General features: G+C 32.9%; 1 protein-coding gene and 1 pseudogene across 1 annotated transcript; one reads left to right on the forward strand and one right to left on the reverse strand.

Annotated features, from left to right (window-relative positions):
• Positions 1-1566: 1566 nt before the first annotated feature.
• LOC131170493 (protein JINGUBANG-like) lies at positions 1567-3095 on the forward strand. Its single transcript, XM_058129540.1, has one exon. It carries the CDS (start codon positions 1633-1635, stop codon positions 2992-2994), a length of 1362 nt encoding a protein of 453 aa, XP_057985523.1. The 5' UTR covers positions 1567-1632; the 3' UTR covers positions 2995-3095.
• An 835-nt stretch (positions 3096-3930) lies between these two features.
• Positions 3931-22632, reverse strand: LOC110657577 (inactive protein kinase SELMODRAFT_444075-like; annotated as a pseudogene).
• Positions 22633-26147: the final 3515 nt, after the last annotated feature.

A 26147-nucleotide genomic window follows, 5' to 3' on the forward strand; every position in this document is an offset into this window, starting at 1 on the left:
ATAAGAAATTGAAAATTCAAATACAATTCTACTACCCTTTTTATTGAAATTACCCAAACACAATGTAAATTAAAAAAAAAATTAAAATATGAACATTTTATTAATTTATTTTTATAATTTTAAAATGACAAAATCAATGTACACACTTATTCATTTAAAACGTTTATGATTATATTTTTTTTTATACATTAATTGATTATTATTATATTTTCATATATATTGATAAAATTCCATTTAGGTTAAGATATATTAAAATATTATGAAAGATCAAAAGAAAAAACTTATCTCTAAATTATTTTTTTAATTTGATGTGTTTATTAAAAAGTCATATAATATTTTTTTTTCTCTCTTATATTAATAATTTTATTTATTAAAATATATCAATATTATTTATTATGTTAAGATAGAATTCAATTGGAAAAACACAGCGATTTAATTGTTCTTCTTTTTTTTTTTTTCTTAAATATTTTAGTTTATTTGTTTTTTACAATATTGTAAATGATTTAAATTTTTTCTCAACTTTTTTAATATATAAGATTTTTAAGAAAAGAAGTGAAGAATTTAATATTCGCTCCAAAAAGAGTATAAATTTATTATTTCAATAAACTTTTAATATCCATTAATTAAATTTTAACTTATTATTTTAATGTCCACTTCAAAAATGTGAATTTGTTATTTTAATTTTTCAGTTTCCATATATCTAAAAAATTTTTTAGTTTCCTCTATACACCCGCACATAAAAGTTCCAATTAAAATTGAATTTGTAAGTCTTAAGAATTTTTAATTTATATAAATTTTAAAATTAAATTAAATAATAAAAATATAATTATAAATACTATAAATAATAAAAGATATTTTGGGTGAAGTTAATATTCCTCCATTCAGATATTTATATATTATATTGATAGATTATACATTAATTATTTTTATTTTTCACTCATTAATTTTTATTTTAATTAATTATTTTTTATAAAATTTTATATTTAATTAAAGTTAAGTATAAGTATTACTAGAAATTTTAAATTTATATGAACTCTAAAATTAAAATTTTAAAATTTATATAAATACTAAAATTTATTTAAATAATAAAAATATAATTAAAATTAATTTGAAAAATAAAGAATATTTTTTGGAAAGAAAATGTTTTCATCCTATATTTATATATAATATAATATAGATTATACATAGATAATAAATTTTTATAAATTAAAGATGTTGGATTTTTGGGTTCTTGTTTTGCAAAAAATTTGTCTTAATTTATAATTATGACAAAATAATAAGAATGAAAATGTAATTTATTTTACTATTAAAAAATTAGAGGGAAAGAAAAGCTTGTCAAGAAAATAGAAAGTAATAAAATAAAAATCACAGAATTAATTGGCAATTAAAGCAATAACCACAGAATTAAAAGCTAATGAAACAAACATTCATGTTATTATTAGTATTTGTCTCCAGACCAACAGTACAGTTTCAACCGCACGCATTTTACAATCCAACGTCTATTTATTTGTAAAATACCTGTATCTTCTCCCCCTCCCGCCTTTAATTAGTTCGTTTTCTGTATCCTCAACTACGTCTCCTCTGTCTGTGATCCTCGCCACCTTTCTCTGTAATATTTGTACTTGAATCGAAATGAGAGATGACGGAGGAGATTGCACCAAATTCGTTGATACTGGGGGTAGCATGCCCAGATCAAAATTGGGTAATATTACGCATTCTGATCCTAACATGTCCGCCACCATCCATGATGAGGATTTTTTCATTCGTAATAGCAGTGCTTCAGCTGCGGGACATGGGTTTTTTGACCCCAACAGGTTGAGTTGTGAAGGGTCCCCTATAAACATGTCACCTTGGAATAATACGAGTGCTTTCAACAAAACTGAATGGACTCCTTTCGAGGAGAATGCTCCACAGAATGGACTCATTGGTTCTCTTGTTCGCGAAGAGGGTCATATTTACTCTTTGGCTGCAACCAAGGATATTCTTTATACCGGTTCAGATAGCAAGAACATTCGCGTGTGGAAGGATCTCAAAGAATTTTCTGGGTTCAAGTCCAGCAGTGGCTTGGTGAAGGCAATTATAATATTAGGGGAAAAGATTTTCACAGGTCACCAAGACGGAAAGATTCGTGTCTGGAAGGTCTCTCCAAAGAATCCAAGCGTACACAAGCGCTCTGGAACTTTACCAACCTTAAAGGACATTTTCAAAAGCTCTATCAAGCCTAGCAATTACATCCAAGTTCGAAACCACCGCACCGCTTTGTGGATCAAACATTCTGATGCTGTTTCTTGCTTGAGCTTTAACGAAGACCATACTCTTTTGTATTCTGCTTCCTGGGACAGAACCTTCAAAGTGTGGAGACTCTCGGACTCCAAATGTCTAGAATCTATCAGCGCTCACGACGACGCTGTTAACTCCGTCGTGGCCAGCAGCGAAGCCACGGTGTTTACAGGCTCAGCTGACGGAACTGTCAAAGTGTGGAAACGGGAACAGCAAGGCAAATCTATCAAGCACAATATGCTTCAAACATTGCTGAAACAAGAGTGCGCGGTTACAGCTTTGGTCGTGAACCCCTCTGGTTCGGTGCTTTACTGTGGTTCCAGTGACGGGGTAGTGAATTTTTGGGAACGCGAAAAGCAATTGTCTCACGGTGGGGTCCTTAAGGGCCACAAGCTTGCAGTTTTGTGCCTCTCGTCTGCAGGGAATTTGGTGTTCAGCGGTTCAGCGGATAAGACCATCTGTGTGTGGAGGAGGGAAGGTAGTATTCACACGTGTCTATCGGTGCTGTCTGGGCACAATGGGCCCGTCAAGTGCTTGGCGGTGGAGGAGGATCGCGAGCGTTCCAAACCTGGAGATCAACGATGGATAGTGTACAGTGGGAGCCTAGATAAGTCTGTTAAGGTTTGGAGCGTATCTGAGGTGGCCCCTGATGTTAATCATATAGCTATGATGCAACAGGAGCATTATCAGCAGATGCCTGGTGGTTCTGATTGATATGCCTGGCTGAGTGGGGAAAAAGATTGCAGCTTGAGAGGAATTCGGTTTTGTATAATTCCAGTGAACCATGTGGCTGATAATTGTAAATTTACCAACTAAAGTTTTCTCTCTATTTTTTTTTTAACTTGATTGCAGGTGTACCAAGTGATTTAATAAATATATCATGTATGTTCAATGAACTAGTGATTTGCAATGAAACTTTAATATTTTTTAACATTTTGGGAATGTTTATTAAATTATGGGTTTACTTACAATGTCCAAATGCTCTCTACTAATTGCAGGGGAAGCTGCTTTTCTAATTTTAACTTTTTGATCATGATATTCAAGCCCGTGTCTTGTTTATCTTAAGGGATTATTGTTTTAACAACCGTCTGTATTTAAGTTAAAATATACTTATTATACATAATTGAGGTGGATTTAATTATACAACCGTAATTAAGGATTGTGTGTTTAGCCATTAGCAATTACATCCTATATCCAAAAGGGAAAAAGCTGCTCAAACTCTACTGCTAAATTAAACATGGTAAGCAATTAATATGAACACGCAAGGACTGCTGCCCAACCCAATGGCGGACTTCAACTTAGAAAACTTATTTTCAAATCATTGGGATCAGAATGGATGAGGGCTGAGGATTTATGAAACAGAGAGAGCTACTTGACTCTCTGCTATGGTGTAGCCTAATCATTGGACCAAGAGAAAGAAGAAAACTATTCAGCACAAGAGCAAGAAGCAGGTGCAAATGCACAACAGGAGTATAATTACTATTTTTTTCATGGATTTACACTTTCTTTCATTGCAACACAAGCATTAAAGAACAATTAACCACAAACATGCTGTTGATCCTTATTGTTAATGCATATAAGAACCTAACGATAATGGCCACAATAGAATTACATCATGAAAGCCATGCGATCAGTTAACATGTCTGCAACTAGGAAAGCAAGAAAAATTATCACTTCAGAACTATACACGACTAAACGCCATCTCAACTCTACATGGTATGTGGTTTGTAGAATCAACTTTTAGTGAGAAAACTTGCGAGAGTGACTTGTTTTATCTTCCCTGTGTATGCTCAGAAATGGCCACTTCTGCTACCAACTGAATTCAAGTCCAAGCCCAAAGGACGTGCCAGATCTACTCCTTCAAGTATTTTAAGGACCTGGCAATTCACAAATACTACAAATGTCTTCATTTCTCAATTCACAGAATGACTCGAAGAAACCGGTATAAAAAAAATATACATATTTACAGATGAAACTATGTCACACCTTACCCCTCTGTAAGGCATAACATGATCCCGTAGAATACCTAATGAACTACCGAACTTCACCTACCGATAATTCATTAAGTACCCTACAAGGGATTTTAAAACAATTTTCTTATCTTTGACAAGTGGTGAGCATTTCTAATAAGTATTAAAAACATTTAGTTGAAATTAAAACTAATTAATATTTTTGGCCATTTTAGTTTTCCGCAAATTTTATAAAAATTTTGACAGAGTTTTCTCTGTATTTTGAGAAAATCGTTCTTTGAATACCTGTAAAAAGCACTTCTAAAAATTTTTCTCAACCACAACTTCAATTTCACAATCAAACTCTATCAATTTCAACAATTCCACAATCATTTCATTTGAGACAAAACAATTTATATACATCCTTACAAAATTCACATCAAAAGAAATACAAACTAAATTTTATTACAAACTTCATACAAATTTTGTACAAGCTGCTCAAGACCCATTTACATGTCCATACCTTTATATGCAATACATACATCAAAATAAATATTTACAGGCAGGGTATAAATTATACCCGAAGGCTTCAAGCTGATGACTTCACACACTTCAGCAGCTCAGTCTGCTGCTCCTCTAGTCTCTGTATCTGCGACAGCAATAAAAGCTATCGCTGAGTACTAGGACTCAGTGGTGCACAATATACTAAAATAATCTTTATGCAAAGCTTAAAGCACATTCATTAAAAAATTTGGCTAAACATGAAAATTAAATACAATCATGCATTGTAAGATTTTACATGTAAACCAAGTTCAATTCAAAGTAACAAAACATATTTCATAAAACCCACAGTTAGATCTATATGCCCTCTAACCCCTGGCCAAATTTCAGGTCAATTTGACCTGTCTAACTCGAGTTATGACCAAATGAGCGATTCTTGTTCATTTGGTCGATTTAGTGCGATGTGACTGCAATCAATTCACTTTGGTCAATTGTTTCACCAAGTTTTGTTCAGTTTTTGGCCATGGTTCCTTGATGAAAAGTGTGCTCTTTTATGTCTATTTTCATCTCCAATTGGTGGCATATCAATGAGACTTGTAAAATTTGAGTTTTGGTCCTTCAAAGTGGTTTGGTCATGCTGCCAGCAGCATGACCATTGACCTACGAATTTAGTTTAATTTCCTACCATTCCCACACAACTTATTTGGTCATAATTGACCATTATTTCTTGTCACAATAGGTTAAACATGCCATTTATGCATTTCTCCAATTTTTGGTTCATAAACCCTAGCATTGAAACCCTAATCTCACTAACTCTTGCATTTAACTACTTCTAATAATTTTAATGCTAATCATTTAACTAAGTAAAGCTTCTAAACTCACTCAATTGCATCATATTCATGCAAACCACACTCCTCTCATGCTGCCCGAAAATTCAGTTTAATTCTTCCCCCATATTTGTTTCATTTAAATCAAGTTCTAAGCTCACTTAATTACCTAAACATGCATTTGAATGGAAAAATAGTAAGTTAGCATACTAACCTCAACTATTTTGCCAATTCTCCAATTTCTCTCCTTCTTTCTTCTTTCTTTCTTGTGCTTAAGTTGAGATTGCAAGGTCTAACAAGGTTTTTATGGGATTTATGAAGATTCAGTGGAGCAAATTAAGCTTAAATGTAAGCTTAATGAAGGATTTTTCATGGGAGCTAAGAGGAAGAAAATGGGGCGGCAAGATTGGAAGGAAGAAGAGACTTTTCTAAATTTTTTTTTTGTTTTATTTTCCTTAGTCTTATCCCTTTTTGAAGACCAAAATTTCCTAATTAATAAAATAATTAAATTAAACCTTTATGACATCATAAATGATGTCATCCCTTTGACTTTTCCAACCTCTTTCCTTTTCTTTTTTTTTTTTTCTATTTATATTTTTTTTTCTATTAGTTCTTTAATTTAATTCTCGATTCCGAAATTTTCTTTTCTCCGATTTTATTTGACAGTTAGGTCAGGAGTCAGCTCTCGGGGTCAATTGACCAAATTGCCCCTCGCCGGTTCATCCCGGTTTGTAAATAATCCAATATTTCTTCCGGCTCCCTGACCTAATTATTTAACTGGCTTAACAGTTATTTTTCGTGATTTTCTCTTTTCCACTGTGTCCATAAGGGTCCTAAGGACCGCAGCGTCACTTTTTACGGTTCGAAATTTAAGTTTAAAACGACTTCGCAGTCGTTCCCGAGGAGGTCACTCATCGTTGTGACTCTCGGCTCGTTTAACCTCATATGTTCTGTTTTTCTTATTTATAGTTAACTAATTAAACATTAATAATTATTTGTGTTTATGGCTTCTCAAGTTGTCTTAAGTGTGGCCCTAATCCCAATAATTGTCCGGACCGACACCGGTCACCGGAACAGTGAAATATACTAGGCTATGCAACGGGGTGTTACAATTCTCCCCCCCTTAAATAAATTTCGTCTCGAAATTTTTACCTGGTATCAATCTCTCGAGCAAATTGTGGATGTTGTCTCCTCATGTCCTCCTCTCGTTCCCAAGTAGCTTCTTGGCCCGAATGATGGTTCCACAGCACTTTTACCAATGGTATCTGCTTGTTCCGTAGCTGCTTCACCTCATAAGCCAAAATCTTTATGGGTTCTTCTTCATATGTGAGGTCTGGATTCACTTCTATTTCTTCTACTGGTAGTACATGAGATGGGTCTGATCGGTAGCTCCTCAACATGGACACATGGAAGACATTATGTATCTTCTCCAACTCTAGAGGTAGTGCCAACCGATATGCCAAAGGACCCACTCTTTCCAGAACCTCATATGGCCCAATGAAGCGAGGACTCGCTTCCTTTCTCGCGAATCTCATAATTCTCTTCCAAGGAGAAACTTTGAGGAAAACTTTCTCACCCACTGCATACTCAATATCCCTTCTCTTCAGATCAATGTAGGACTTCTGACGGTCTGATGCAGTCTTAAGTCGATCACGAATCACCCTGATTTTCTCTTCAGTTTGTTGAACAATTTCGGGTCCAATCATTTTTCTTTCACCCACGTCATCCCAACACAACGGGGTTCTACATTTTCTGCCATACAAAGCTTCATATGGAGGCATCCCAATGCTTGATTGGTAGCTGTTGTTGTAAGCAAACTCAATCAAAGGCAAGTGTGTATCCCAACTGCCCTCAAACTCAATCACACAAGCCCGTAGCATGTCCTCCAAGATCTGAATTACCCTCTCTCGGTGGCCATCCGTCTGCGTGGGTGGAATGCAAGATCAAGTTCAATCTAGTTCCTAGGGCTCTCTGAAGACTACCCCAGAATCTAGAAGTGAACCTAGGATCTCTGTCTGACACGATGGATACTGGCACTCCATGCAGTCTCACAATCTCATCGATGTATAACTTGGCCAATCTTTCTAAACTGTAGTCCATCCGGACTGGCAGAAAATGAGCAGATTTAGTCAGTCTGTCAACAATGACCCAAACTGCATCATGACTCTTCTGTGTCCGCGGAAGTCCCATTACAAAATCCATTGTTATTCTTTCCCATTTCCATTCCGGCACTGGTAGTGGATGTAACAACCCAGTGGATACTTGATGCTCTGCCTTTACTTGCTGACAAGTTAGGCATTTGGATACAAACTCTGCCACGTCTCTTTTTAAACCCATCCACCAGTAATGCTCCTTTAGCCCTCTATACATTTTTGTGCCACCAGGGTGCATGGCAAAAGGAGACTCATGTGCTTCCTTCAAAATGATCTGCCTCAAATTAACATCATTAGGAACACATATTCTGCCCTGGTGTAGCAGTAACCCATCATCTCTGATTGAGAACTCTGGTTTCTTGCCCTGCCGGACTTCTTGCAACGACTCGATACCTTTCATCATTACGAGCGACCATTCGACCGATCAATCAACACTGGCTGTACATGCCATGCAACTGCTGTCTGCCCATCATCATTAATCTCTAAGCTGGCATGCAATGATCTCAACTCATGTACCAAAGACAAAGGAGTAACCCGTAGACTTGCCATAGTCTTGCGACTTAAGGCGTCAGCCACAACATTAGCTTTCCCTGGCTGATAGTCTATCAGACAATCATAGTCTTTTATTAACTCTAACCATCTCCTCTGTCTCAAATTCAGCTCTTTTTGGGTGCCTAAATACTTCATTTCTCCCCATACAAATAATGTCTCCAAATCTTAAGAGCAAACACTATAGCTGCAAGCTCCAAATCATGTGTTGGATAATTCCTCTCATGCGGTTTTAGCTGGCGTGATGCATAGGCAATGACATTTCGATCTTGCATCAATACACAGCCTAACCCATTGTGAGAAGCATCACTATATACTGTATATTCTTTACCCGGAGTAGGTAAAGTCAGGACTGGAGCTTCAGTCAAACATCTCTTCAATTCATCAAAACTCTGCTGACATTTATCCGTCCACTGAAATTTTACATCTTTTCTAAGCAGCTTGGTCAATGGAGATGCCAACATGGAGAATCCCTTCACAAATCGACGGTAGTATCCAGCTAAACCCAGAAAACTACGAATCTCTGTGACATTTCTGGGTGGCTTCCAATTAAGGACAGCTTTAATCTTACTTGGATCTACCTTGATGCCCTCTTCTGATACTACATGCCCCAAGAAAGATATTTCCTTTAGCCAAAATTCACACTTCGACAATTTGGCATATAGCTGTTTCTCCCTCAAAGTCTGCAGTACAATCCGCAGATATCTATCATGCTCATCGATGTGGGGCTGGTGTTGCTGACCCACTGACATTCTGCAAAGCTGGGGCTTCCCCTTGTGCCTCAGCTTCAACAGACTGCTCAACTGAGCGATCCCCTTCTTCCATTTCAGTCTGAAGTTAGGGTATCTCCTGAACAAGTAACATAAGGAGATTTCCCTCCGTTAGTTCATATTCATGATGTAATGCACTGTATGTAACAATTATGGACATTGAGCAGTTGTACTTAACAAAGAAAAGACACAAATTCACGATTTAAAACATAATTCAAAAACTTGCTCTGATACCACTAAAACATGTCACACCTTACCCCTCTGTAAGGCATAACATGATCCCGTAGAATACCTAATGAACTACCGAACTTCACCTACCGATAATTCATTAAGTACCCTACAAGGGATTTTAAAACAATTTTCTTATCTTTGACAAGTGGTGAGCATTTCTAATAAGTATTAAAAACATTTAGTTGAAATTAAAACTAATTAATATTTTTGGCCATTTTAGTTTTCCGCAAATTTTATAAAAATTTTGATAGAGTTTCCTCTGTATTTTGAGAAAACCGTTCTTCGAATACCTGTAAAAAGCACTTCTAAAATTTTTTCTCAACCATAACTTCAATTTCACAATCAAACTCTATCAATTTCAACAATTCCACAATCATTTCATTTGAGACAAAACAATTTATATACATCCTTACAAAATTCACATCAAAAGAAATACAAACTAAATTTTATTACAAACTTCATACAAATTTTGTACAAGCTGCTCAAGACCCATTTACATGTCCATACCTTTATATGCAATACATACATCAAAATAAATATTTACAGGCAGGGTATAAATTATACCCGAAGGCTTCAAGCTGATGACTTCACACACTTCAGAAATACCACGCTTCCTCTAGTCTCTGATTCTGCGACAAAGAATAAAGCTATCACGAGTACTAGGACTCAGTGGTGCACAATATACTAAAATAATCTTTATGCAAAGCTTAAAGCACATTCATTCAAAAATTTGGCTAAACATGAAAATTAAATACAATCATGCATTGTAAGATTTTACATGTAAACCAAGTTCAATTCAAAGTAACAAAACATATTTCATAAAACCCACAGTTAGATCACGCCATTCGAAACAAATAGAATCTCAATAGCCAGAAGCTAAAGAGAAATCACATGAATCTCAATAGCCAGAAGCTAAAGAGAAATCATATCACAAGGCTAGCTAGCTCAAATATATGGATATCCATTCACATCCTCTTCTACTGGCACACCTCAACACTTCTCCAGAGAAGGAATCAAAATTCAAAACTAATTACCCCCACTAGTCGTGCTAGTGAGGTGTTCAAATATGTGGTCATGACACTGTGGTTTCAAAACTTATCTTAACAATTTGCTAAACATTGTCTTTTCAAATATACAAAATAACTTTCAACAATTTAGATCAAATATCATAAGAATGCCATAATCCAATATTTCATATTATTCAAATCGATATGCAAAAGATGATTATAAAAGTATATGTTGTGCACAAACCTCAAACGAGTCGCCTGTTGGCCTTGACTCGACTCCTCGGGTTCTGTCCCGGTATTCTTTTCCACTGAAACACGAAATTTTCCAATGTTTCAGTACTAAAACTTAAAATAAATCCAAAATAAACTTAACTTCACATTTACCTAGCTCTAACGTGTTAAATTCGACGTTCTTGAAATTTTGTATTTCGGGTTACTATTCACTGCACTATTCAAGTCAAATTATTGACTTTCTAAGGCTTAATGGGTATGGGAACTCCAACTTCACCCACATATCACATTTTGGTCACCAAACTTGTTGGTTTTGGTCATTTGTTTAAAACTTTGGTCATTTTGGCAAAATTACCAATTTTCGGTTTTGATTTTCCGAAGTTGCACTGTTTCATTGGTCAGTTTACTGTTGGAATTTGACAAAACTTCCTTCATAGAAAATGTTCCTTACTGTCTTAAGTGTATTCTCATTTTTGGATCACCTCAATCGGAGTTTTGTAGCTCAAGTTATGGCTAAAATAAATTTACTGTTCATGTGCACTGTTCATACTGCACTTTTGGGTTCTGGCATATTTTGATCCAACTTTGGTCAATAATTTGATCAAGTTAAGTTCATAATTTGGTCTAACTTTCTTCACATGAAATGTTCTACTATGTCTTAGGTTTACATCGGTTCAAGAATCGCCTAAATCCGAGTTTCTTAGAGAGAGTTATAGCCATCCAAACATTACTGCTCAATTGAAAATCTGCAGAGTTGCAGGTTTGGTAATTTAACTTTGCTCAATAATTTGAATGGGTTAATGGCATAATTTGGGGTGATGTTCTTCATGAAAGTTTTAGATCTATATGCCCTCTAACCCCTGGCCAAATTTTAGGTCAATTTGACCTGTCTAACTCGAGTTATGACCAAATGAACAGTTACTGTTCATTTGGTCAGTTTAGTGCAGTGGCAGCCTGCAATCAATTCACTTTGGTCAATTGTTTCACCAAGTTTTGGTCAGTTTTTGGCCATGGTTTCTTAATGAAAAGTGTGCTCTTTTATGTCTATTTTCATCTCCAATTGGTGGCATATCAATGGGACTTGTAAAATTTGAGTTTTGGTCCTTCATAGTGGGTTTGGTCATGCTGCTAGCAACATGACCATTGACCTACGAATTTGGTTTAATTTCCTACCATTCCCACACAACTTATTTGGTCATAATTGACCATTATTTCCTGTCACAATAGGTTAAACATGCCATTTATGCATTTCTCCAATTTTTGGTTCATAAACCCTAGCATTGAAACCCTAATCTCACTAACTCTTGCATTTAACTACTACTAATAATTTTAATGCTAATCATTTAACTAAGTAAAGCTTCTAAACTCACTCAATTGCATCATATTCATGCAAACCACACTCCTCTCAAGCTGCCCGAAAATTCAGTTTAATTCTTCCCCCATATTTATTTCATTTAAATCAAGTTCTAAGCTCACTTAATTACCTAAACATGCATTTGAATGGAAAAATAGTAAGTTAGCATACTAACCTCAACTATTTTGCCAATTCTCCAATTTCTCTCCTTCTTTCTTCTTTCTTTCTTGTGCTTAAGTTGAGATTGCAAGGTCTAACAAGGTTTTTATGGGATTTATGAAGATTCAGAGGAGCAAATTAAGCTTAAATGTAAGCTTAATGAAGGATTTTTCATGGGAGCTAAGAGGAAGAAAATGGGGCGGCAAGATTGGAAGGAAGAAGAGACTTTTCTAAATTTTTTTTTTTGTTTTATTTTCCTTAGTCTTATCCCTTTTTGAAGACCAAAATTCCCTAATTAATAAAATAATTAAATTAAACCTTTATGACATCATAAATGATGTCATCCCTTTGACTTTTCCAACCTCTTTCCTTTTCTTTTTTTTTCTATTTATATTTTTTTTTTCTATTAGTTCTTTAATTTAATTCTCGATTCCGAAATTTTCTTTTCTCCAATTTTATTTGACAGTTAGGTCAGGAGTCAGCTCTCGGGGTCAATTGACCAAATTGCCCCTCACCGGTTCATCCCGGTTTGTAAATAATCCAATATTTCTTCCGGCTCCTTGACCTAATTATTTAACTGACTTAACAGTTATTTTTCGTGATTTTCTCTTTTCCACTGTGTCCATAAGGGTCCTAAGGACCGCAGCGTTACTTTTTACGGTTCGAAATTTAAGTTTAAAACGACTTCGCAGTTGTTCCCGAGGAGGTCACTCATCGCTGTGACTCTCGGCTCGTTTAACATCATATGTTCTGTTTTTCTTATTTATAGTTAACTAATTAAACATTACTAATTATTTGTGTTTATGGCTTCTCAAGTTGTCTTAAGTGTGGCCCTAATCCCAATAATTGTCCGGACCGACACCGGTCACCGGAACATTGAAATTTACTAGGCTATGCAACGGGGTGTTACAAACTAAATATGTGAGAAAATAAATCATAAATTATGGGGTAAATTAGAAAACCTTTGTCATTGCAGGTCTGGATTCTGGATCTGGATGCAGGCACAAGAAGTGGCTTGACCCATCACCTCTAGTTGATAGGGAAATTCATGGACTTGCTCAGTGGCCAAGTATGGATCCAGTAGTCGAGAAATTTTTGTCAAGACATGGCTCGGGTCTTGTGCAGCAAGAGTGTACCAGTCGGATAAGAAATGCAGTCCCTCATAAAAATGTAGCTCGCTGATTCTTTGGCCTGTCATTAGTTCTAACAAAACGACATCAAATGCATACACATCAACTTTGTGTGTAATCTTTCCACCATCGATGTACTCTGGTGCAAGATACCTGGAGTTAAACAATTTACAAAAATTATTTTCCAGTTAAATTTAGCTCAATTCTTATCAAATATAAGATAAGTACATCCATTAAATCTTATTGGAAAAATCAACTTGACAGAAGTATATGTTGATTACAAATGCTATAAAGATGATTCAACAGAACTGGCTACAAAAGAAAGCAGGATATGCCAAGTACCCTGGAGTTCCAACGACTCGTTCCTCTGTATTAATACTTCATTCAGAGTGCCACCTAGCAAGCGCAAAATCAGCAACCTAAAAACCATGGAACAATAGAGCATGGCAAAAATTCCGTCAGAGTTAACACAATTATGATGGTGCAACTTCATGACAAGAAATGGTGTCCTCATTATAATGTATACAATTCTCATGTTTTAAATTTGAGTCTATCATGCAAAAAATTACTGAAATAAAAGAGATGTTGGCATTTAAAACAAATTAATGCTGCAATAAGTTATCTGATGATAAATGCCATTGTTTAGATAAATTGATTTTAGGATTTGTTGTTTAAGTATAGCATCTAAAGCAGCACAAGGAGAAAATTGAAAGCTCAAAGAGCATATTGTAGCACTTTTGAAAAAGATGGCTTCAAGATTCTGTTAACCTAAATGGTAAAAAAATAACGCTTCTCTGAAAAAACAAAAGTTCCAAGGTTAACACAAAGTACCAGGGGTTCAAAATCATGTGTTATGAGGATATTGTTGGGCCTTATGTCTCTGTGCATTATACAACCCACTCTACAATCTTCATGAAGATATCTTAAGCCCGTAGCTGTCCCAATTGCTATTCTCATCCTTGAGTGCCAATCTAGAGGTGCTCTCTTGTTCCCTGTTAATCACAATCAAAATAAAATCCATCTAAAGAGCCAAATTTAGGAGCCAGAACAATTAATTGCTAACAGAAGATATTGACAACATGAAAATAAAATAAACGATCACAACAGTACTTGTACATGATTTTTTGTGTAAAGAAAAGAGAGTGGGACTACCGTGCAGATGGAATTCCAAGGACCTATTGCATACGTACTCATAGACCAATATTCTCTTCTTGCTATCAATACAAAACCCAATAAAAAACACAACATTTCTGTGTTGAGCACAGCTCAATACCTTCACTTCCCTGCAGAAATCAGCATCTGCTTGAGAATTGCCAGACTTCAACAACTTCACTGCAACCACCTGGCCATCCCTTAATATCCCTCTGTAAACATTGCCAAAACCTCCTTCTGCTAAGAAATTCATATCTGAGAATCCTTCTGTGGCTTCCTCTAGCTCCTCATAAGAAAATTGTCTTGGAGGTTTTCCAAAAACTGGTACCTTGTGATGACACAATGAGCATAAGGGAGGAGGCACTGGGGATGTTGTACCTAAAGAAACTGCACTTCTTATACTTGATGTTGCAGTATATTCCTTTTTATGGCTCCGGCTGAGCCCAACTACACCAGCCCTAGCGCCTTGATCATACTGCACAAATTTGTCAAGTAGAGTACTGGAAGTTTGGGTTCTACTTTACAAACTATTTCAGTTCTGGATTGTTGAGCTCTTTTCATCAACAATGTGGTTTTGGGGAATCCAAAAATACGCTATTGTGATTACTAGCTACAGATGATATTAGGTTTGCTGCCAGAGTGATAAGCCTACAATCTGAAGCTGCAAGTGAGTAATCTGAGTCATTTTGATTGTCTTCTGGTGCGTGTTTCCCTTTATTTGTTCCTTCGAAAAGGGGATGTTGTTTATCAATGAGAAAAAGGGGTGTTGTTGAGTCACAGCCCGATGATGAACCTTCTCTGGTTTTTGAGTAGGAAGGACTTGACTCCTCAGGGCTGCTCATTGGAGTGGAATGCTTCAACCTGTGTCCTCCAAAATTCCTGTCTGGAGAAGAGGCAGCAGAATAATATGGGGTTTGGGCTTCATCTTAGCATCCTAAATTAACCCTAAGGACTTTTGCTCGAGAACCTTTCATCAGCACAATGTTGCAGCCAAGCTTCTCTATGCAATGCCTTAGCTCTTGCCTTAATTTTCTGTTTCAGCACATAAATGTATCAATATCTGGGCATAAAAAACTCTTCAATCTCAACATTTCTCATCATGGTGTGCAAAAAAGAAATATGGCTTTCCGGTTTTCTGAGAATTGGTAACATGAATGATTAAGCAGCTAAATGTGGATCAAGAGTTTTCATTGACAATAATTTGGAACACCATCATACATGTTGCAAATAACACAATAGAACTCATTATGCACTTAGTGAAATCAATCTGAGTAAGATGATCACTGTAACTTAAAGGTAATAGTTTCTTATGACACTGAAAATGCACCATGACTAGCAGATCAAATCAAAGAAGAAAATAGTTTATCATCTATATAAACTCATCATATACAATCGACCACTAGAGTTGTACAGGATCCACACACTTGTATACAGTAGACTCTATTGACACTGGAAATAATAATGGCCAGGTCATGTGTCAATTAGCACAAATCTGTGATGCTACCATAGGAAATTGAAGTCCAGAAGGCATCCTACTTATTGAGGGATTATCCAAGACTAAAATAATAGCATTTATAAAAATTAAATACAACCCGATAAAGGCGAAGAAAAAAAACTATAAGTTGGCTTTTGTTATCCAGGGCAATATACTATGGTGTTTCATCTGACATGATCTACTAACAATTCATTGATGCTGTTTACAGTCGGAAGACTAAGAGAACCATTGGCAGGTATTGGTGAAATTTTGCTGTCAGCATCCATCAGAATAGTGCAACCATGTGGAGCTGAAGACCAAATTTATATATACATTAACCTCACAGGCTGGCTTGTCTTTAGACGGGCTTAATGATGACTCGTATTATTTGTCCATGCTAAATGCACAAATAATCATTTCATTATTTCTTAGGCATGCATGTTAGACGAAAACATTTTATGTAGCCTCCAATCAGAAGAATCTTATCAATGTCTAAGCCATGGTTCTATTATTAAGGAGCATAACGGTTAATAAAAACTATCTTCACGAGGAAGTTATCAAAGGGGGAGAAAAGATAAATTATCAAATCAATTATTATTTCTATAGCTCAGAAATAGGAAATAATACATTTTTTTTTAATACATAATTACTTGTCCAGTACTACCCAGTTGGCTCCTTTACGCATTGCTTCAGCTGCAACAGCGCTGCCAGATGTACCTGACACAACCTTAATCCTCACTCCCACCTACAATCAACAGACAATCATTATCTAACCGGAAGAGCTGCAAATAAAAACCTTTAGACCCTATTTGGATCAATTTTATAATAAAATTCATTTTATTATGGAATTCATTGACAAATAAATTTCTTTGTTTGGTATATTATATATTAAATATGGAATCTATTTCAATTAAAATGAATTTTGTACTTGGTTCGAGTGAAGAATTCAATTCATAATGTCATTTTTCCAAAAATACAATTATATATATATATATATATATATATATATATATATATATATATATATATATATATATATTATTGCATGCATTTTTTTCTTTTCTTTTTTTTATAATTAAAATTATGAACATTTAAAATAATTATAATGTCATCTATTTGTGCATGTGTCTATATTTGTGTTTGTGTTTGTGTTTATTTGTGCCTATATTTATATTTGTATCTATCTGTTTATGTCTATGTTTGTATTTGTGTATGTGTTTGTTTATCTATGTCGGTATCTATTTGTTTGTTTACATCTGTATATGTCGTGTCTATATTATGTCTATTTTACTTTGTATTTATGTTTATGTCTGTCTATCTACATCTGTATATATTTGTATTTGTATTTGTATCTGTTTTTCTCTGTTTATATCTATATTTGCATCTGCATATGTTTATCTACATCTATATATGTCTATTTGTCTACGTTTGTATATGTTTTTGTTTGTAGTTGTGTTTGTATTTGTCTGTCTACATCTATATGTCTATTTTTGTTTATATATGTCTATTTGTATATCTATGTATATTTGTATTTGCGTCTGTATTCATGTCTATATCTATGGCTGTGTTTGTATGTATCCGTGTTTGTATTAATATCTATTCGTGTTAGTGTTTGTGTTTGTGCCTGTATCTATGTTTGTTTATATGTCTGTGTGTATTTGTCATATAGACAAAATGAGAGAACGTAAATAAAAAAAGAAAATAAAATGATATATAATAAGAAAGAAATTTTGTCACTTGAAATATATATGATTATGAATTTGGAGATTATTTGCAAATTCTATAAATTTTGATAAAATTTGATTTAGTTATAATAAATTCCATGGTATTGATTATTAAGAATTCTAAATTAATTTTAACTTAAACTAAACATTCAAATTTTTACAAATAAATTCCGCAAAATTTTATAGAATTCATTTATATTAAACACTACCTTAGAGAAAATTACTATTTAGTTCATGTATTTTAATAAAACTAACTATTTAATCCTTTTATTTTGAAAAATACACTATTTAGTCCATCTATTTTATTTTTGTTAAACTATTTAGTCCTTCCGTCAAATTTTCTATTAGTCAATGCACGTCAAACTATTATTTAGTCCCTCTATTTTAGTTAAACTAATTATTTTGTCCCTGTCTTTTAAAAAACATATTCCTAGATGAAAATTTTATTGTATAAAGACTAAATTTGATTTAATTTTTTTAAATTGTTCAAATTATTTTCATTCAATTCTCTATGCATCATTTTTGTATTTTTTTTTATTAGAAAATAATTTTACTAGATTATCGCCTTAATTACTCAGTGATTGATGTACGAAAATCCGCAAGTATACGGGTCGTCTCAAGTAATAAAGTGATGAATCAAGTATTGTTCCCACAAGGATTTGCTGTTTGATTACTAAACTATGAATGAAGCGATTATTTGGGCTAATGATTAATGAATAAATGGTAAATGTAAATGAGCAAGGTAAATTGATTAATCTAATTGGAATGGGTAAAAGGGCAAACAAATAAATTCTAATTCTAGTTCGTAATTAAACTAAATTAACAATGGGTAATTTAAATGAAAGTCTAATTATGGTAAAAGTGATTCCAGAGTTGGGGTTTATGCATAAATTAATTGGGATTTGTCTTGGGCATTCCAATTTTAGGGAGAAATAGAGTTTGAAGGAAATTGATTCTAAATTCCTTTGATATCTTTTTCAAGCAAATCAAAGTGTGTTCTAAAATAACCAAACCTACTTTCGTATGTTATTTGATTACTTTAAAACCCATTAAGTTTTGTAACCAATAATTAATTCCTCTTAAAATCCTAGTTTATTTCTAAATCTAGGTGAATTTAAGTTTCAATCCTTGATTATCTATCAATGACTTTCACCTTTCGGTCCTTCAATCAAATATTAACACAATACCCGATGGGTACCAACATTAAGCAAGTAAATCAAGCACACAAGAAAGGAATCAAAACTCATATTTATGTAAAATAAGGAAATACCTAGTCCAAATTCACAAATTAATCTAAAACATATTTCCCAACTCTGAAATCTAAAGAGATTACTCACTCATGATGGTATTTACAAGAAAGGATGATGGAAAAGTAAAGAAAAACATGATAAGAGAACTGAAATAGAAAAACCCAGGTGAAGAACCAAAATCTCTGGTTTCTGGAGCTCCAAAACTGGTGCAGCAGCTCCTCCCCAAGAGAGAATGGCGTCTCCTCTCTCTCTCTATTAAATTTTTTTTTCTTTTTGTCTTTCCTCCTTTTCCTCTTTTTCCTCTTGTGGCAAAAATAAGGAAATGATGAATTTATATGGTCCCTAAAAGTTGACCTAAAAGTAAATAAAAGCCAAGGAGTGGATAGGAAATGAGGTGTAAAATTATCCAAGTCAGCAGCATCTTTCACGTTCTGGGCAGTCTGCTTAGGGTTCGGCTTAACCCTAAGCAGCTTCTTAGCAAATTTTAGCCTCTGGTCGCACTGTATACTTAAGCTTAAGCAGACCTTCAGCAAATCTCGGCAGACTTAGAGTAAAATAGACTTTTCTGCTCATGCTTGACCTGTCTTTGCACCTTAAGCACGCTTTCTTTTCCACTGCAGGATCTTAAGCAAAGTGTCAAGCAAATTTCGGCTAACTTGCTCTTTCAAAGCTTAATATCTTCAACTTTCCTCCATGCTTAAAGAATCCCAAATTTCTTCAAATCACTTCCTAATGCACTCATTGATCCTCGATTTGCTACAAAATCCTATCAAAAACAACAAAATTACAAAAATCAAATATAAAGTATCTAAAGTTAACAAATAAACTAAAATAAAGCTAAAAACATAAAATATACTAAAATATAAGGGCAAAATGGATGCAAAACTACCCTAAAATGTCTATATGAAATGAGTGTAACAGTGATATAGGAGAATTTATTAATCTTTTTACACGTATAGCTTATACTAATTTTTATCAAAAGATGAAAAATAAAGAGAGAATGAGGGGAGAAGGGTGTGGTCCACGGGGGAAGAAATAATGGGAGAGAAAAAAGGGAGGAAAAAAAAGTGAGGATAAAAAACAAATAAGAGAGAGAAGGTTAGGGCAATTTACATATGAAAAAATAATAGGAGGAATTAAAGAATTAATGTAATCAAATTACAGGGACTAATTAATATTTTTTTTAAATATTAGTTCACTAAAATAGAGGGACTAAATAGTAGTTTGACTAACATTAAACTTTTGACTAATGAAAAATTTAACGAAAAGACTAAGCAGTTTAAGGGAAGTAAAATATATAGACTAAATAGTATATTTTTTAAAATATAAGAACCAAATAGTTAATTTCACTAAAATCCAAGAACTAAATAATATTTTTCCCCAACCTTATTCTCGGACACTTGCCATTTCGTTTCTTGTTGAGAATTTTCTTCCTTCTTCTTCTTCTTGTTCTCTTTATGTTATTTTTATAAAAACAGTTAATGAAGTTCTCAATCATTTCAAAATACTAAGAATCAAATAGAAAAACAATGATATGTCAATTAGTACTCATGGACTGGAATCTATGAACCCAAATAAAATATACTAAATTTTCATAATTTATTCTTATTTAACACAGTAGTTTTCAATTGACACACGGGCATATGCGAAAATTGGGCCTAAGTATGATGATGCAAGTTAAAATATAAGATTTTTCCAACCTAAACTTCCTTTTATCATTGATTTAAGACACAAGATACATCAGATTCATTATTAAATATATACGCCACACATATTTATATATTAAATTTATAATAGATAGAATCTAAATAAAAATTTTCCCAAAATATATATGGTCAAAAGCTCATTTTTGCCCCTCAACTCTTTGTCAATGTCTAATTTTACCCATTTTTAAGTTCTTGATCAAATTTACCCAAATCTTTCTATTTAAGCTTAAATTCACCCCTCCCCATTTAAGTGTACACCATGTGCCCAACCAAAAATATTTAATTATTTTTTATTTTTTAATATTAAAATATTATTTTAATATTTTAATTTTATTAAAAATAATTTAAATATTTTATTTAATCAAATATCATTTTAATTTTTGTTAATAAAGAAAAAATATTTTTCAAATATTTTATTTAATCAAATATCATTTTAATTTTTGCTAATAAAGAAAGAATATTTTTTTAGGCAAATGATAATTTACTCATAATGTTTAGTAAAATCTATAGATTAGTCTTCATATTTTTAAAACTCATCTATTTAGTTCTTGACATTTTAATAAATCTACAAAATAGTCTCTAATGGTTAAAATTAAAAATTTATACGATTATAAATTTTTAATTTTACAAATTAAAAATTTGAAAATTTTATATTAAAATTTTTAACATAATTAATATAATTAATTTTAAAAAATAACTATTAATTATAAAATTGTAACTTAATAGTTATTTTTAAAAAAATCTCAATGAATAAATAGTTGAGTTTTAAAAATACAGGGACTAATATATAAGTTTTGTGAAAACTTAGTACTAAATTGTAACTTATTCTATTTTTAATTAGGGATTATTTGTAATTAATTAAAATTTCTAAGAATCTTAAAATAATTATTATTTTAATTTCTGTTAAAAAGATAATATTTTTAATTAGGGACTTGTTTGTAATTAACTAAAATTTTAAAGGTTTTTAAAGTAATTAATTAATATTTTAATTAATTAATTAATATTAAAAAAATTAAAAAAAAAACAACTCATGCACCGAAACAGTGCGTGAATTTCACTCCCATGAAGGAGAGGCAAATTTGATCATAAATCAAAAGATTTGAATATATTAATTCAAATAGTTAAAATTAGATAAAATTAAACATTGACAAAAAAAATTTAAGAGCAAAAATAAACTTTGATCCAAATATATATTCCTCAATGAATAGATGAGTAATGATGCAGTTAAAGCCAAATGCACTACCATTTTCCGGGGGCCCTACTTGATCTTGAAAGTTGAAACAAGAAATTCCAGAGCACATGCCTTTCCCATCGTTAAACTTCTTTTGTTTGTATCTGACAGGAGGCCTTGCCTTCAAGGTCTGTTTTAGGCAGCAAGTTATGAACAGTATTGATAGTTGATAATAGTCTAAGCATCCAGAGCCTATCTTACTCTCCAACCTTAAACTTTGCTTTCCCCTCCTTCCATATCCTCCCCATCCAGCCCAAAAAGAAACAATCTAAAAATTACACGGTGCAAGATCAATCGGTAATCTCATGCACGTTTAGATCAGTTAAGGCAAGGACCACTAAAATTAGTATTTTGACAAGCAAGTAAAAGATTTGCAGAGGTTGACAATCCAGTAACAAATAAGGCCAAATACTGAGCGGACAACCGAATTGAAGAAAGACTCAACGTGAGCAAATGCGTACATTAGAGCTTACCTCAACTTGGTTATGAAATTGAAGCACCATCCGAGAACAGGACTCGGAGATTTCACAAATGCGATCCGGCAACCATTCCCGTTGACTGCTCCTGCAATCGCTGGTCAACCTCGGAAAGCTCCAGAATCGCTTCCCTAAATAACACACATTTGTAAGCGTTAATCCACCATTAAAAAAACAGAAGTGAAAAGGAAAAACAAAAAAATCTAAATTCAATTTAAGCATGATCCGAAGTTTACCGGTTTTGCAGTCAGAAAAGACGGCAAGCAAGGTTATGCACTCACCGGGAAGGACAATGTGAGTTAATGCCCAAGTTAGTGCAGTCTTAGAGATCACCTTCTCTGCTTTCACGGCAACCAACACTTTAATCGCCGTTGTGTAGGCGTCGCGTTGGATAACGCGTGGTTCAATTTTCCCCGTAAACATTTGGTCGATGATTGTAGTTGCCGGGAAAATAGGAACCTACAGTTTAACTATAGAGTTTAGCCCTGATGTGTTATTTTATTTTGATTGAAAGATTTTTAAGAAAAATTAAAATATTTTTTTATAAATATAACTTAAATTCTAAATCAATAAAATTTTTTTCTAATTTTTTTCTTTAAGTTGCTCTTAAACTGCTTTCAAACCGTCTTGAACTGTTATTTTTTAAACCATCCTTTAAACCGTTTTAAATCGGGGTTCGAACCGAAACCGACGTTTCAAGAACTGTCTTTCAAACCGTCTCATGATGGTTTGGTTCAGGTTCATGATTTCATTGAACCTGAACTCGCGGTTCAGGAACCGTAATCGACGGTTCCTGACCCGTGACTAGGGGTGTGCAAACGGTCAGTTCGGTTCAGAACCGAACCGAACCGATAAAACTGAAAACTGAAAATCAAAAATTTTAAAAACCGAACCGAACCGATTGATAGGAGAAAACCGAACCGAATCGAACCGATAAATTTCGGTTCGGTTCGGTTTTAAACCGATCAAACCGAAATTTATAAAATTTCATATTTTTAACATTAAATCTAAATAATAAAAACAAAAAAAAAATTGGAAATCAAAACTCAAAAATCTTTAGGTTCGGTTCGGTTTCCTTTGATTTTGGTTCGATTCGATTCGGTTCGATTCAATTTGATTCGATTTTTTTGATTTCCTATATATTAATAATTTCGGTTCGGTTCGGTTTTTTTGATTTTTTTATGAAAATAACCGAACCGAACCGATTTAACCGAAATTATCAAAATTATAAACTGAACCGAACCGATTAAATTTTAAAACTGAACCGATTGAACCGAATTAATCGGTTCGGTTCAATTTTTTGATTTAAACGGAAAACTGCACACCCCTACCCGTGACCACCCCTAAATAGAGATCTCCATTTTTAGCAATAGGAAAGCGAAAATATTTTTTATTTATAAATTCTTTATTATAAATTAAAAAATAAATTAAGAAATTTTAATTAAATAATATTTAAATTATTTAGAAGATTATGTGATTTTAAAATTTGAAAATTTAATAAAGAAATAAATACGAAAGAATTTAATTTTTCTTTATTAATAATTTCCAATAAAGTTAAAAAATAAAAGAAAATTTATGATCAACCAAATAATTTTACACATCACAGCGACGCCATGCAACTGTCAATAGACAGGATTTAATATGAAAACGCTGTCGTCTATTGTCGGTTATTCGCTCTCCCTATCAGGTCACTTTGGTTCACAAAGGGACAAATGTAGAAGCACTTCACAAAGAGCCAGCTGAACTCAAAATGCTAATCGTCCCTTGTCCTCCGTTCAAGCTGAATTATTAAATGTAAATCAAATTATTTATCTTTTTTTATGTAAAAAAGATAGCTAATAATTTAATGAAAAGAATAAATTACTGATAAAATTATAATAGTTTTAAGAGAGTTTTTATTTTTATATAAATTATATACACATTCAATTCATAAATAATGTGAAATCTCGAAAGATCTTATTTATTGTGAATATCACTAATAAGATATTAAAATCATATAATAAATTTGAAAAAAAAAAAAGACAAGAGTAAATGGGGACTTGCCATACATGTACGGGACCATCCTTGGCGGCGAGGCATACGAGGTCCCGATGGGAGGATGCCTCACGCCGAGGGTGATAGTGAGTTGTTTTTCCTCATTGGCAGTATGTGTTTCATAGGCTGCCTTTGAATCCTTTGAATTGAGGATGGAAGTTGACCCCAAAAAAATTATAAATATTATTTTAAATATAATTAAGAAATTATTTAAAAAATTTTACAATTAAATATATTAAATTTAATTTTAAATTAATTTTTAATATTTTTTAATCAATACATTTACGTAACAACTTTTTCTTACGCCTGTTTTAATATTATCCATTATGATCTACCGGAGTTGTGCTGCCCATTCTTGGATCATGTTCCCGTCTTGCCATGGCTAGTCTACTGACCTGGGCCATAAGGTGTCCTTCAAACTATGGCCATATATGGTTTTGTGGATTTCAAATCCAACCAAAAAATCTGATTAAATTAGTAAAAATAATATCAAACCGAATTTATTTTAAAATTTTAGATTTGGTTTTAGTTCTTTATTAAGAACTTAAAATAGAACCGAGAAACGATTTTTTATATATGTTTTTTTTTATCATTTTTTAGATATATTTGATACCTTCAATATAATTATGTATTTAGATGCTAAAGATTGTTATATATGTATATGTACGACTTAATGTAATCTTTCATTTTTTTATTTTTTAAATAATTTTAGTTATAAATATACTAAATTACTTTATAATTTTTAATTATAAATATATTATTATATTATTTTTATGCTTAATTTATAATTATATATGTATTTTATAATTAAATATTATATAATTTGAAAAGTTAAAAAGAATATTATATGATATACTTTTACTACAATATTATATAATAAACTCAATCCTAAATTATATATATACATTTTAGTTAAAAAATTATATAATTTAAAAATAGCTAAAAGGTATATTATATGATATATTGTGTATTAATAATAACTTTAAAGCTAAATACTAATTTGAGTATGACTTTTTTATAAAAATAATTATATAAAATTAACAGAAACCTTAAACTGGAACTTTATCAAGTTGAACTAAAATCGAAGAAATGAAAACTCAACTGAATTGGAACTGAAACGTTGAAAAACTAAATCAAAATCATACTGAAATTTCAGTTTGATTCCAATTCCTAAATAAACCCCGAACTGGAATTGAAACTACACACCCATACTCGAAACAGGTTGTGGAATTGAAGCTAGTTGGTTGACCACTCTCTCTTTGAGATATATAGGAATAAAGTTTAATTGAAATAGAAATACATTTTATATATTGCGTTCTTGGCCTTCTTTGATGAAACTTATGGGTTGTTCCATGTATATTTTATCATCCAATTCTCCATTGAGAAAGGCAGTCTTGACATCCATTTGATGTAAATCAAGGTCTAAATTAGCTATTATAGCCAAAATTAATCTTATTGAGTAAATCTCACAACAGGTGAAAAAGTTTTCTCATAATCTATTCTTTCATGTTGTGTATACCCCTTAGCCACTAGGCGAGCTTTGTATCTTTCAATACTGCCATAAGCCTTACTCTTTATCTTAAGAACCCACTTGTTTCCAATTGCCCTACGTCCTTTAGGTAATTCAACAAGTTGCCAAACTTGGTTGGATATAACAGACTTCTTTTCCTCTTCGATTGCCTTAATCCATTTTTCTTTAGCTGGGCATGAAAGAGCCTATTTTATATTCCTTGGCTCTTCTTCATCGAGAGTAACTATAAATGCTTCCCTTTCGATCTTCAAATGACAACAGGGAACCCTTGTATGACTCATTCATTGTAGCTGAGATTGATTCATTGACTCATCAATGGGTATGTCACTCTCACGCGGACCAAGCATCAAAGTTAGACTCACTTTAGGGTGCAATGGTGAATTCGGATGAACTTATTTATCTATATTCATATTGCTCCCACTCGAAAG

The sequence above is a fragment of the Hevea brasiliensis genome, chromosome 2 (assembly GCF_030052815.1).
Source record: "Hevea brasiliensis isolate MT/VB/25A 57/8 chromosome 2, ASM3005281v1, whole genome shotgun sequence".
Classification (NCBI taxonomy): domain Eukaryota; kingdom Viridiplantae; phylum Streptophyta; class Magnoliopsida; order Malpighiales; family Euphorbiaceae; genus Hevea; species Hevea brasiliensis.